The 15,663-nt window shown below is 39.6% G+C and overlaps 1 protein-coding gene across 2 annotated transcripts in view; it reads right to left on the bottom strand.

The window, feature by feature from the left end:
- Positions 1-10,481, bottom strand: part of LOC124596018 (transcription termination factor 5, mitochondrial) — a 43,993-nt gene extending 33,512 nt beyond the window's left edge. For both annotated transcript variants that reach the window (XM_047134974.1, XM_047134975.1), the window contains exon 1: positions 10,098-10,481. In XM_047134974.1, coding sequence (XP_046990930.1) covers positions 10,098-10,245 — 148 coding nt within the window. In that variant the 5' untranslated portion in view covers positions 10,246-10,481. The remainder of the gene's footprint in view (positions 1-10,097) is intronic.
- Between the last annotated feature and the right edge of the window lie 5,182 nt (positions 10,482-15,663).

Raw genomic sequence — 15,663 nt, 5'->3', positions numbered from 1 at the left:
CTACATGGGGGGGCTGTGCTGAAAAATAATGCCTCCATTTCTCTATGTGAGAATACTCAGAGTTTTTAATATAAAACAAACATTATTAACATTCTACATCTTCATTCTTCATGTCAACATATTTGCAGCTCTCTGCCACAGGAGGGCTCAGATCTGGTGGTGTGTAACTTAACTATGTTGGTTTGTGAGAGACATTGCGCTGTAATCGAGTTTCAAATTCAAAGAGTTCATCCGTACATGGAGCATCATCTCCTTCAGCATGAAATGCCAGACCATACATGAGCACTGTGTGACATCTGCAACAATCCACTGTCTTCAGTTCACTGTCATCAAACATCCTCTATACAGTCCCGGCTTGGCCCCATCCGATTTTCATCCACTTCCAAAACTTAAAGAACATCTTTGAGGACTTGACTTTGACAGTGATGAAGTGGTGCAAGCAGAGGTGAGGTTGTGGTTCCCACAAAGTCAAACATTTTACAGTGGTGGTACCAACAAACTGGTCTCTCGTTGGGAGAAATATGTTCATCAACGACGTGACTATGTTCAGAAATAAATATGTAAACATGATGAATAAAGGTAGAGAATCATAATACAGTTTGTTTTATTTAAAAAGCTTCAAGAATTTTTACATAGAATATCTGAGGCATCAGTTTTCAGCATGCCCTCATATACAAAGAAATTACTCTCCTTACATCCATCTCATCTAAATAATTAAGGGACAGAGTGGGCACTGAAAAACTTTAAATGCTGAACAAGAGTGTGATGTTTGCCATTTAAATCTAGACAAACAGCACTGCTACTATATCTGCCCCCACAGCCAATGATAAATAGCTGAAATGTGAAGTGAAAAGTGCTGAGATATTTAACGAGTCATGAAATGTATATCGGAAAGACAAACGAAAGACAGAAGAATGTCCATAGGAGGGGGAGTGTTAATTGCAGTTGATGAAAGTAATGTCTCTATTGAGGTCGAAGTTGAGTGTGATGGTGAAGTTATGTGGTTGCTTATAACAGGAGTAGGTGAAACCAAATTAATTGTTGGATGTTTTTACTGGCCATCCAATCCCAATGTCAAAGTTCTAGAGTCATTCAAAGAAAGTCTACTGTCAGTGATGCACAAATATCCAGAACATGCAATACTAGTTGGAGGCAACTTTAACCTACTGAGTGTAGACTGGACATCTATGGATTCATTGCAGAGTGTACAGATAGACAGTTGTGAGAGTACTTCTGAATACATTTTCTGAAAACTGTCTTGAGCAACTAGTTTGGCAGGCCACATACAATGAAAATATCTTAGACCTTGTAGCTACGAATAGGGTGGACTTTACAGACTACGTCAGCACAGAAACGAGGATTAATATTCATGATGCCATTATAAAACTATGGTTACGAAAGTTAATAAATCAACCAAGAGGGCTAGGAGAGTTTCTTTTAGAAAGAGCAGATAAGCAGCTGTTATCATCTCAATAAGACAGTGAATTTAAATCATTTAGTTCAGGTAAGGCCACTGTTACACCATCATATTTCTTTCTCAAATCTTGCCTTTGGTCAAAGAAATACGATCAAATCTGGAGGCTCACCATAGATTTGATCATAAAAGTAATTTGTCTTCTGTTCACTGTTTTTAATAACCTTGTAGGCTGCAGGTGACTTCACATCCACTACCACAGCTACAGCCATCCACCTCTACATCTGGAAAATCCAGGCAGCTTTTCAGCAAGCCAGAATTGAAGAGATGGTCACACTCTAAACTAAAAATAAAAATAAAAAATGTCTTCACTCTCCATTTTAATTTCCCTATTTCTGAACTCTGGATGCACAAGTTAAAAAGCACTTCATCTGTTTCCTGCTTTTTATTAATTTTGTAGTTGCTGGAACACCAATTCTATTAACTAAATTCTTCCAGAATAAAAATAGTTCTTATTGCCCATACAGAGTGCTACACATTTATTTACCTTCATATATTCTCCCTCAAGTGCTTTACAAATTGCTTCACATGTTTCTGCAATTATTTTGTTCACGTGCAATGTGGTATTCGAGTGCTACTACAGTAGCTCTCTCCTGTATCAAGAAATCATGTCACAGTGAGCATGTCTTTCTTTGTCAAAGAAATATGATATTGTAATACTGGCCTAAGATAGGAGCAGAGGAATTACAGGCAAAGTTTAAACAGATTGTAAATCGTGGTCTGGAGAGTTATCTGCCTATAAGTGGATTAAGGATGGAAAAGGCCCAACGTGGCTTAATAATTAAATCTGGAAAATGCTGAGGAAGCAGAGGCTGTTGCACTCTCAGTTCAAACGAGAAGCACAAACAACAAGAAGCGAAGGCTAGTGGAGATTCATGCATCTGTGAAAAGATCTATGGGTAAAGTGTACAACAGCTACCACTATGATACCTTAGTGAAACATCTGGCCAAGAACATGAGAAAATTCTGATCCTACACAGAATCACGAGGTAGATCTAAAGCTTCCATCCAGTCTCTCATTGACCAGTCTGGCGTGGCAGTTGAAGATAGCAAACTGAAAGCCAAAGTTTTAAATTTCGTGTTCAAGACATCCTTCTTGCAGGAGAACCGTACAAATATATCATCATTTGACCATTGGACAGACGCTGATATGGACAACATAGTAATAAGCAGCCCTGGTGCAGAGAAACAACTGAAAGATTTGAAAGCAATGAATCAGCAGGTCCGGATGGAACTCCAATTACGAAGAGTACTCTGTGGCACCGGCCACTTACCTAGCTTGCATTTATTGCGAATCTCTTGCCTAGCATGAAGTCCCTAGCGGCTGTAAAAAGTGCAGGTAACTCTTGTATGTAAGAAGGGTAAAAGAATGGACCCACAAAATTACAGCCAATATCCCTAACTTCAGTTTGCTGTAGAATCCTTTAACATATTCTCAGTTCAAATACAATAAATTTTCTTGAGACCGAGACCCTTTCATCCATGAATCAGCACGGTTTCAGAAGGCATCGCTTGTGCAAAACTCGGCTTGCTGTTTTGGCACATGATATATTGCAAAGAGCAACAGGAAGAGTCCATATTTCTAATTTCCAGAAAGTGCTGATGCAGTGCCCCACTGCAGGCTGTTAATGAAAATTATGAGCATATGGAATAGGTTCTCAGATATGTGAGTGGCTCAAAGACTTTTCAAGTTACAGAACCCAGCATATCGTCCTCAACGGTAAGTCGTTATCAGAGACAAGGGTATTGTCATGAGTCACTCATGGAAGTGTCATAGAACCACTGTTGTTCTCTATATTCATAAATGATTTGGCGGACAGGGTGAGCAGCAATCTGAGGTTGTTAGCTGATGATGCTGTAGTGCATGGTGCGTGTCGAAGTTGAGTGACTGTAGGAGGATACAAGATGACTTAGACAAAATTTCTAGTTGGTGCGATGAATGGTAGCTAGCTCTAAATGTGGAAAAATGCAAGTTAATGTGGATGATAAGCAAAAACAAACCTGTAATTTTTGGATACAGGATTATTACTGTCCTGCTTGACACTGTCATGTTGTTTAAATAGCTGGGCATAACACTGCAAAGCAATATGAGCATGTGAGAATTGTGGCTGGAAAGGCAAACGGTTAATTTCAGTATATTGGGAGAATTTTAGGAAAGTGTGGTTCCTCTATTAAGGGGACTGCATATGGGACACTGGTGTGACCTATTCTTGAGTACGTCTAAAATGTTTGGGATCCGTATCAGATTGGACTAAAGGATGACATCAACGCAATTCAGAGGTGGGCTGCTAGATTTGTAACTGATTAGGTTCGAACAACATGTACGTGATACAGAGATGCTTCATCAATGCAACTAGGAATCCCTGGAGGGAAGGCGACATTCTTTTCGAGGAAGACTATGGAGAATGTTTCGAGAACTGGCATTTGAAGCTGACTCCCAAACAATTCTACTGCTGGCAACACACATTGTGCATACTGACCACGAAGATAAGATACAAGAAATTAGGACTCATATGGAGGCATGTAGACAGTCATTCTATTCATGAGTGGAACTGGAAAGGAAATGACTAGTAATGGTACAGGGTACCCTCCGCCACGTACCATACAATGGCTTGCAGAGTATGAATGTAAATGTAAGTGTAGAAACAGATGGCTATCAGCTCTAAAACAGAAAATGGAATTTCATTCCAGGAGCTTAAGACACGAGGGACAACCCTTAGCAATTTTATGATAGCTGTAAATGAAGTGTTCCATTTGTTTAGATTTTTTTTTTTTTTTGGTCATCAGTCTATTGACTGGTTTGATGCGGCCCGCTACAAATTCCTTTCCTGTGTTAACCTCTTCATCTCAGAGTAGCACTTGCAACCTACGTCCTCAATTATTTGCTTGACGTATTCCAATCTCTGTCTTCCTCTACAGTTTTTGCCCTCTACAGCTCCCTCTAGTACCATGGAAGTCATTCCCTCATGTCTTAGCAGATGTCCTATCATCCTGTCCCTTCTCCTTTATCAGTGTTTTCCACATATTCCTTTCCTCTCCGATACTGCGTAGAACCTCCTCATTCCTTACCTTATCAGTCCGCCTAATTTTCAACATTCGTCTATAGCACCACATCTCAAATGCTTCGATTCTCTTCTGTTCCGGTTTTCCCTAAGTCCATGTTTCACTACCATACAATTCTGTACTCCAGACGTACATCCTCAGAAATTTCTTCCTCAAATTAAGGCAGGTATTTGATATTAGTAGATTTCTCTTGGCCAGAAATGCCTTTTTTGCCATAGCGAGTCTGCTTTTGATGTTCACCTTGCTCCGTCCGTCATTGGTTATTTTACTTCCTAGGTAGCAGAATTCCTGAACTTCATTGACTTCGTGACCATCAATCCTGATGTTAAGTTTCTCGCTGTTCTCATTTCTACTACTTCTCATTACCTTCGTCTTTCTCCGATTTACTCTCGCACCATACTGTGTACTCATTAGACTGTTCATTCCGTTCAGCAGATCATTTAATTCTTCTTCACTTTCACTCAGGATAGCAAAGTCATCAGCGAATCGTATCATTGATATCCTTTCACCTTGTATTTTAATTCCACTCCTGAACCTTTCTTTTATTTCCATCATTGCTTCCTCGATGTACAGATTGAAGAGTAGGGGCGAAAGGCTACAGCCTTGTCTTACACCCTTCTTAATACGAGCACTTCGTTCTTGATCGTCCACTCTTATTATTCCCTCTTGCTTGTTGTACACATTGTATATGACCCGTCTCTTCCTATAGCTTACCCCTACTTTTTTCAGAATCTCGAGCAGCTTGCTCCATTTTATATTGTCGAACGCTTTTTCCAGGTCGACAAATCCTATGAAAGTATCTTGATTTTTCTTTAGCCTTGCTTCCATTATTAGCCGTAACGTCAGAATTACCTCTCTCGTCCCTTTACTTTTCCTAAAGCCAAACTGATCGTCACCTAGCGCATTCTCAATTTTCTTTTCCATTCTTCTGTATATTATTCTTGTAAGCAATTTCGATGCATGAGCTGTTAAGCTGATTGTGTGATAATTCTCGCACTTGTCAGCTCTTGCCATCTTCGGAATTGTAAGGTATATGCTTTTCCGAAAGTCAGATGGTATATCGCCAGACTCATATATTCTACACACCAACGTGAATAGTCGTTTTGTTGCCACTTCCCCCAATGGTTTTAGGAATTCTGATGGAATGTTATCTATCCCTTCTGCCTTATTTGACCGTAAGTCCTCCAAAGCTCTTTTAAATTCCGATTCTAATACTGGATCCCCTATCTCTTCTAAATCGACTCCTATTTCTTCTTATATCACATCAGACAAATCTTCACCCTCATAGAAGCTTTCAATGTATTCTTTCCGCCTATCTGCTCTCTCCTCTGCATTTAACAGTGAATTCCCGTTGCACTCTTAATGTTACCACCGTTGCTTTTAATGTCACCAAAGGTTGTTTTGACTTTCCTGTATGCTGAGTCTGTCCTTCCGACAATCATATCTTTTTCGATGTCTTCACATTTTTCCTGCAGCCATTTCGTCTTAGCTTCCCTGCACTTCCTATTTATTTCATTCCTCAGCGACTTGTATTTCTGGATTCCTGATTTTCCTGGAACATGTTTGTACTTCCTCCTTTCATCAATCAACTGAAGTATTTCTTCTGTTACCCATGGTTTCTTCGCAGCTACCTTCTTTGTACCTATGTTTTCCTTCCCAACTTCTGTGATGGCCCTTTTTAGAGATGTCCATTCCCCTTCAACTGTGCTGCCTACTGTGCTATTCCTTATTGCTGTATCTATAGCGTTAGAGAACTTCAAACGTATCTCGTCATTCCTTAGTACTTCCGTATCCCACTTCTTTGCGTATTGATTCTTCCTGACTAATGTCTTGAACTTCAGCCAACTCTTCATCACTACTATATTGTGATCTGAGTTTATATCTGCTCCTGGGTACGCCTTACAGTCCAGTATCTGAGTTCGGAATCTCTGTCTGACCATGATGTAATCTAATTGAAATCTTCCCGTATCTCCTGGCCTTTTCCAAGTATACCTCCTCCTCTTGTGATTCTTGAACAGGGTATTCGCTATTACTAGCTGAAACTTGTTACAGAACTCAATTAGTCTTTCTCCTCTTTCATTCCTTGTTTAGACTAATGGAATTGTATAATCTGTAATGTAGCACTGAGACCTCTAGTGTGTGTGGGAAATCCCAAAATGAGATTTAATTTTTTCCCAATTCCAAAATTAGTATGTGGAATTCAGCTGAAAGCAATGTATCAATCAACTGGCCTACTTAAACACAATGAAGTAATTAGTTAAATGTGCAAAATAAGAGAGGAAGATTTGATTTGGGACCAGGTTACGCTCAGTTTGTGGCTTTTGATAATAACAGTTTCTTTTCATACCCATCGCTAATCATACAGCCATGAACTGCACAGCTGAATGTGACCCACAGAGCTGCAGAAGTTGCAAAAGCGAAAATACAATGTGATCTGTCTGCAGGAGTCATATTCAGTGCAAGGATGAAGCCCTTACACGACTGTAACACGTCAAATGATAACAGGAAGTAGAAGTACAGTGGGGTCACTAATAATTCCCAACAGGAGGTTAAAGATCACAAAAATCACTCAGATGTGTGATTAACATACCAGTGTTTTAGAAATTATCACTGTGAATACACACTGACTTCTTGTTAGACTGTACTAACATTATAATGAGATAACATCAACCAATTATGAAAAATTAAATCACATAAGTCAAGTGTTCTATGCTGAGCCTACTGTAATCAGTAGTAATTCTGTGTTGTAACAGTGGAACACCAGAGGAATGATCAGGGAAGGAAATATACATTATATGCAATTAATGAGATGAAAAATGAGCATATACTGAGATATGTGAAAGATATAATGAGCATTTGGTAACCTATGGTGCTCCTCATTCTTCAGAAGAATGTGGGATCTGGGCTGCCCAATAATGTTGTACTACTGCTTATTGGGTTATTCTAAAGACTGGGAGGAGACGCTAACAAAGATAAGGCAGAGGGATGTCTCAAGGATTGTGAATGTGGTTCTGAATCTAGGATGCTAACTTAGAACCACTGCTGAAATGTTACAAAATAGGTAAGAACTGACAAGAGCTATAACATACTCACCACATTTCTTGTTACTTTTAGTGCATGCTAGCAGTTAAGATTCAATAGAAAATAATCGTGATAAATGTCCTGAAATAATACATGAATGCACAAAATGTGTGATTCCTGGTAGCACAACAAAATCAAAGTATATTGAGCTTACAGGAAGACATATGTCCATAAATCTGACACCATTTAAGTGGGCACCTGAATGAACAGACATTCTAAGTCCACATAAAATGTGAAACAAGATGAAGGTATTGTATCATGGATAAATTTATTCATGTGGGACAAAGGAAGTCTTGTATGCCTCTCAACTTAATCACATTCAGTGCACTTCACCTAAGGTATGTAAGCTTTTTGGAATTACTCCTAAAAGAGTCGTCATATACTGGTTCCAGAAAACAGTGCAGAAAGGTACAATAAATTCTCAGGGAACTATGAATGAATTCAATAGAAATAAAGAATTTAATATTTGCAGGATGGTAGCAGTGCTCTAATTCCAAGAGTAAAGTAGGCCTATAGGTTTGTTTCTCATGTAGCAAGAACTTTCAATCAACATGCTTCATGCCAAGTAGGGGTCTGACCCAAAACCTCTCTGTATGTAATAACAAGCTGTCACTATACCAAAATGGGCACACCACATTATATTCTATGGAAATTAACACAATCATAGCGGCAGGTTTTCAGATGCAACAACACCAAGACATAATAATAGTAGAAGAAGACTTTGGAACTCTTACATCTTCTAGCCAATGCAGTATTAGAAAAAATGAGGTATAACTGTAGTTGACAGTTAGCACAGCAAGGATGAGGAAGGCCAACAGCCAAGCCGAAGAAATGAGAAAGAAGCTCAACAACTCTGTGGTCACCTGTTCACAGAATAAGGGTTATGTTGTCCAATTTGAGAAACAATACTGTCACCTATGCCCAATTAGCCTATATATTTGAGGTAAGAGTAGGTCATACATTAAATGAACTCTATAGTTGGGTTGAGGGAGGGGAAGGCTGAACTTGATGTTTAGTATAATTCAACACAGCAACAAATCAATTAGACAACAATACTTGAAACAAACAGGGAACAGAAATTTTATTGTAAATTAACGTATAATATTTAAAAGTATTGATAGAACTCCATACTTATGCATGCAGACTAGGCATCGCGTTCTAGAGGATGGATATATATTTTACTTTTTTTTTAAACTTATATGTCAGACTCACATCATTGAAATGCTGTCATTACTGGTTTCAACTGATTACCAAGGCATATGATCTTTTTAAAAAGAAAGAAAAAGGTTGGGACCGTCAAATACCAGAAAAATTAATATTACATATCAAACTAACTATGGGAGGTAGTATGTTATATTATCCACATAAAATAACTGCTCAGATAATCAGAACACAAGACAACAATGAGAGGAAACACCTGTAACCACACTAATTGCAGCAAAGATACTTTTGTGTAATCACTGATGCATTTGCTCATCCACTGTGGTTAAGTAGATTAGTGCCGTCGCCACATAACTTTGATACATTACTATTGTACCTATATAAATTACATATAGTAACATGTCAACATTACCAGCCCAGGAACTTGCTGTCTGCTTCATAAGTCTCTTCCCATTCACTACTCACTGATAAAGTCACTGTTTCTAATTCTTTGGCACAATAATTTTTGTTCCATTACCTGACTCGCTAAAGTTACATAATACACAGATCAACATAACTCTGTCTTCAATCAGTACTATATGACAGAAAACAGTAGTCAATATTCCCAGCCTGCATAACCTTAGACTCCAGATGTTTTCTGGAGATTAAGATGTCTACTGCTGGTGGTCTATAAACTGTCAATATTACTAGTTTGTGTGTTTCCATATGCACTACTATGTCACAGTAGACTTGTTTAACGCAATGGTTAGTAACTTGAAGGGCCTGAGACTTAATTTACGTTGGCTTGTATCTATCAAGACCAATTTCTTTGAAATCAGGGGACCTTATTGTGCCATAGTACAACACATCTGATGCACATATAGGAATCTGAAACACGAAATCTGTTGCCTCTTACATAGGAAACTGTTTTCATTAACAAATAAAGGCTAAAAAGAAACCTAAGTAATAAAATGGTAACATTTACAACGAACTTAAAAACAGGCATATGGGTATTATGTGTGACAAACTGTAGATGACTTTTAGTTACATATTAAGTAGCTACTGAACAAGAAATCCCACACAAAAGAAGGCCAAAAGGCTGACAGCAAATAAGTTCAAATAAGCTAGGCAACCTACGTATATAAATGCGAGTGACTAGTTGATATTCAAATTGATACATCACAACACACATGAAACTGCTCCATTGTTCAAGATTCCTTTTAAAAAATGCTACAAATATTATAGGTTGAGCTGGGGCACAGTAATGAAGCTGAACTCACTTCTTTAAATGTTACTATTCACTGTTAATGACATTACATACAAAAATATTTATACGTACCCAAAATATTTTTAAGAGCGTTGATTCTCCCTTCGACTCTGTAATATCTTGAGTGAAATATATTGAGTTTAGACCTTCCTTTGCCATGTAAAGATAAAACAAACAAAGCGGCGTTCATTGGCACAGGATTACGGTTTAATGCCATCATTTTTTAAATGCCTCAGAAATTATTACGAATTTCTGTAAAGATAGTAACTATACACCTTTCACATAACGAAATTCGCATCCACTGAACACGGTTCCCTAAAATCTTGGAATGAGTCTCTGCGTTGTCTCTTAACTGTCATAACAACAACCGGAGACCGAAACAGAAACAACGCTTCGCATTTCCTCGATTGTTTACCCTTACTGTTTAGTGTTTACGATTCTACAACGTGAGACAGAACTAACTTCTTTGGGGAGAATCGAACTCAAAGATACTCTAGGAAACATTCAGAACATTGTTGCGAACGGTTAAACACATCGTTGCAGTCATGCGAAATTGCAGATTTTTACTCAAAATTATTGAAGAACATATGCAAAATGTTAAATAAAATGCAAAAATTAGTGACTAGTAGTATTAGTAACGATAATAGGAAATCTTTTACTTTAGACCGTTAATAATCGCAGTGTAGAGTTGTGGTCATAATCGTAGTAGTAGTAGCTCAGTTTAACATTAGTATCTGACTGTAGTAGTAATCGTTGTGGCAATAATATATAACGCTCAGGACACTGAAAAGTTCATGCTATGGGCACTTACACCATGGACGATCACAGGTAGGATTAGCAGACGTATTTCTCTTTCTGTTCATCAGAAAGTCCATCGTCTCCCTCAGCTGTTACAGCACCATATAAATTTGCTGTTATTGAATTTAGTATGCTCTCGTCTCCTCGGTAGTTCGGAAATGTTCTGACCACCCACATTCTGTGACAAGCTAAGCCGAAAAAATGAGCTCATTTATAGTATATAATGGCAGCCATTTCTAATATTGGTTTTTATTAATCCCCCTTTAGAAGTAATACTTTTACCAGAAGCGTTGGTGTAGGGAAAAGAAATCACTGACAGTGCAAATTTCGCTAGTTCTTCGAATAGTTATTTCCTTCAAAATCGTATGTATCTATAACATTGTAACAGTATTCCAGAGGATTTTAGGTTCAGGTATATTCTTTTTTACACAGGGAATGTTACTTTTTGCGAATTTTTTCCATTGATCATCTATTTTTGGGCATTACTATGTTCACTGACATTTGACAGCTCTACTTACACTGGCAATGAGATGATAAAGGGAAGGTGGTTGAAAGAATGGTCTCTGGTTGCTTTAAAGGGATGGAGACAGACGATAAGGGCAAAAGTGGGGTCGTCACCAAAATCGAACCTTTCCTTTAACTAACAACATATCGTAACAACAAAATCACGACGCCAGTGCGCACATCTTTTGCTGAACTTTGTTTTGAAGATCTAGCCTATTAAAATCGCTCACCACTTTCACACCCAGATATACTTATTCCAGTGGTGTGCAGTTATTTTGGTCTGGCGTTTGTTTGTCTCACATGCTGCTCATCCATGCACTTGTTCAAACTACTTTTGTAGGTCGAGAACATCTTGTCCTGCATCACAGTAATAAGTGTTTGTTTGCCTTGAAAACGTTCATTCAACCCGAAGAATCTTGGTAGAAACCACTGAAGAACACAGAAGTAAACTTTCGTCTGTGGTTCATTCATCGCTGTTAGGATAGCTTCTACAGACATCAGACGTTCTTCCTGTGAAGCACAGTTTTAGGGGTTCACATCGTTCTGTAATTCGATCACCCAATTGTGACAAAGATAACCATCTAGTTTGAGAATTGTATGAGTGCCTATACTACAAAACTCCTGGAATTGATCTGTGCTTGCCATTTTGCACTATTCTTGAACAACTGTGTATGTTCCTATACAAATCCTCGAGCATTGTAGCTAAAAGTTTACATTCTTTGCTTGCAGTTAATGGCAAATGTACTGTACCCAAGTAATACCTGGAAATTCATTCCGGGTGATCTTGATTTCACTGGAAACTCTGTTGAATTTAGTGTTGCAGCCATCATTTGCAAAACTTATTACAGTCTTAATATTGATGATTGCACGTTTTAACACAGAAATGACTCCGTTGTACGGATGTTCTGCAGTAGTAAGTAGTACCTACATAAGAGTCTTCAATGTAATCATGGGGGTACGCCTATGGATGGTTGTTTGTTTGATCTGGGGGGGGGGGGGGGGGGGGACGAAACAGTGACAGCATCAGTCCCAGCGAATTAGCGAAGGACGAGGAAGGAAATCAGCCGTGCCCTTTCAAAGGAACTATCCTGGCATTTGCCTCAAGCAATTTAGGGAATTCAAAGAAAACTTAAATAAAGATGGCCTGACACAGGCTTGAACCATCATCCTCCCAAACACGAGTCCAGTGTGCTCACCACTGCACCACCTCGCTCGCCGGTACACCTATGCTTACTTCAAAAACTTAGTCTCCACTGTTCTTATGTTTGACACTGTAATGGCTCACGTATATACACAAGCCCTTCACGCTACTGATATCAGTGGATTTGTCAGTTATGACGCTTAACTTTACTTTGTTCAAAATGTCTGTTAATTCTTCACTGGCGCAGTTACGAGTCACATTTTTGACAGTATTTCTGACTTTAATGCTGCCTAATTTAACTGACCTAGCGATTTCAGTGTCACTACACTGATCAGCCTGAACATTATGATCGCCGACCTGCTATCGATATAAACACGTCCAGGCGATAGTAGCGTCACCTGGCGAGGGATGACAGCTAGTTAGACACACACACGGTGCATGTAGTATTAGTGAGAGTGCTGACAGTATGTCGAATGGAGAAGACACATGATCTATCTGACTTTGACCAAGGGCACATAGTGCACCAAATACTCCTAACGAAGGGCCTCGACACCCGACAACCCACACAAGTGCCAATGTTAACACCATGACATTGGCAACCACGACTGAAATGGGCATGTGTGACTATCGGCACTAGTCGTTGGGGCAGTGGCAGAACTTAGCATGGTCTGATGAATCCCAATGCTTTCTTCATCATGCCAATGCGAGGGCGCGAATCGATCGTCTTCATTTTGCACTTCCCACACAGACGGTCAATTGCTACAATGTGCCGGGTACCACATTTCTTACCATGCTGTGATATCAACTAATTCTCCTGTCACTGAGTTTAGCTTGGTCGACCATAACTGCACCGCATCACACTCATTATCTATCTCACAGACTCAACACACGACCTGAACTGTTTCTGTTGAGACCCGAATTGCCCATTTTAAGGTTCGCCAGTGCAGAATGTGTATCTTTTTCACTAAGCATTTACGACAACAATGCCCAATTCTTCACTCTTATTTGTCATCTGTCAGAACATGCAGACCTAATTAGCAATCCCATCTTCACATCATCTTTCCACAACACATAGGACGAAAACAAATCAGTACTGCTACAACGGCCTTCACAGAAATTGGTGCAACATTTAAGAAAGGCTACCTCTGATAAACAATTGGATGATAAAATATGGCCCCAGCTTTGGTGACAACTCCTTTGTACACTGAACAATAACTTCATGCCAGATGCTGCCCTTTAAATACTCTGGATTGTTAAACTGGCAAATACATCTCATGAAGCTGAACCCCTGAAAAGATGGTTAGCTCTTGATTACAGAATGTTAACAGTACTATGATGTAGACACCATAAAAATTACGGGAGTACAGTACCACTCCAGCATGTTACAATAAGATGCCTGCCTTTCACTCTGGACAGCCCAAGAAAGGCCGAGGATGGCAGATAGTGATGTCACCCTCTCAGATCCAACCTCTAACCAGCAGGCTGCACACAGCATGATTTCCACTGTGGGCAACACTACACCGACAGCTGCCATTCGCTCAAGGTGAAAAACCTGCTTCTACTACATCCAATTTGGCAATAACACATGCAACTGAGTTTCCAGACTTCAAACACAGTCTGCCACAGGAGTGACCTTGCAGAGACGCCAAGACACTGACAACCCCTACGGCTCAAGTACACACTCCATCGACTGCACACCTAGGGTGTTGACTGTATATCTTCGACCTCAATTCAAGAAAATACTTTTAGGTAGACACTGGATTTGACATTAGCTCAAAACTGCTAGAAGCATACTAACATTCAAGAAAACATTAGCACTGCAACTTCAGGTGGTTAATAATCCAAGATCTGCATGGATCCACAACATCCATCTTGTAACTATCGCCTCAGCATCAACTCACATGGATCTTCTCATGTTACTGATATCAAGAAACTGGTAGTGGGAATCGACTTTCTCCATGATTTTTACATTTCACAGGACATTCACCAAGCTGTGCTCCTGCACCACGATACGGGACTACACATCACAGGGCTGTTCGTCCTGACAACCCGATCCCTCCTTGATACAACACACTGCCCACCTGGACAGCAAGATGATAATTTCACATATGGGTGACACACTAAAAGAGTGTGTCACAATGGCAGAAGAACTGCTACAACGACTGGAGTGCAGCTTGTGATGCACTTGATGCAGAGAATGCATCTCTTCTCCAACACATCACTGACACATCAGCTGCACTCGCACTAGCATGCGACAACCTCAAGCCATCTCGTGCACCTACAGCTCTAACGAACGTGAGGAAGCGCATGCGATCCCATCTTTGCTGATTGACAATGCCCCTTCACTCATAATTCCAGCTGCATTGTGGCCAAAGACACTGAGCACACACAGCAACATTAAGTTTAGTACTGTGCACTCCACCTCAATTCGCTATGTGTTGGGCATAGACCTCACCAACACCACAAAGGTGCAAGTGTGTGCGATGTGTAACAGCTTGATGAATCATATCCTAACTACCACCAAGATACTTGTACGTCACAAAGCACACTGCCTGGGCCCAACTAATTTACACACTGCTAAGACTACAGCTGACAACATTTTACATGTGGACATTGTTCGCCCATCAGATGGCCTGTGGGTGTCACCAGTCAAATTAGTAGTGAAAAAAGATGGAACTTCGAGATTGTGACTATTTCAGTGTCCTTAACACTTGTACATCGCATGACACTTAGCGAGTACCCAATATACAACGATTCATACATTAGCTAGTAGGTGTTCTCAGTGGAATTGGCTGTAAAAAAGCTTACCTACAAATTTCAGTGCACAAGGTCAATATCACAAAACTGTGATTATCACACCGTTTGTTCTCTTTGAATATCTTTTCATTTCATTTGGTTAAATAATGCCGCTCAGACAAGGTAGTGTTTCATTGATAGGATTCTTTTTCGTTTTGAATTACTCCTATGCCTATTTAGACGACATCCTCATTTTTTGGCTATGTTTGAAGAACATGAGCGACACCTCAGACAAATCCTCACTGCTCTAAGAGACAGCAGTGTTGTGATCAATGAGGACAAATCTCAGTTACAGAAACCAGAATTTACCTTCCTTGGACACTTAGTTACCACTATAGGAATCGGGCCGGCCTTAAACTGGGGTGACACCATAAGACAACTCCCACTCCCCCAGAATTA

The sequence above is a fragment of the Schistocerca americana genome, chromosome 2 (assembly GCF_021461395.2).
Source record: "Schistocerca americana isolate TAMUIC-IGC-003095 chromosome 2, iqSchAmer2.1, whole genome shotgun sequence".
Lineage (NCBI taxonomy): Eukaryota > Metazoa > Arthropoda > Insecta > Orthoptera > Acrididae > Schistocerca > Schistocerca americana.
This window is presented reverse-complemented; position numbering and strand designations above follow the sequence as displayed.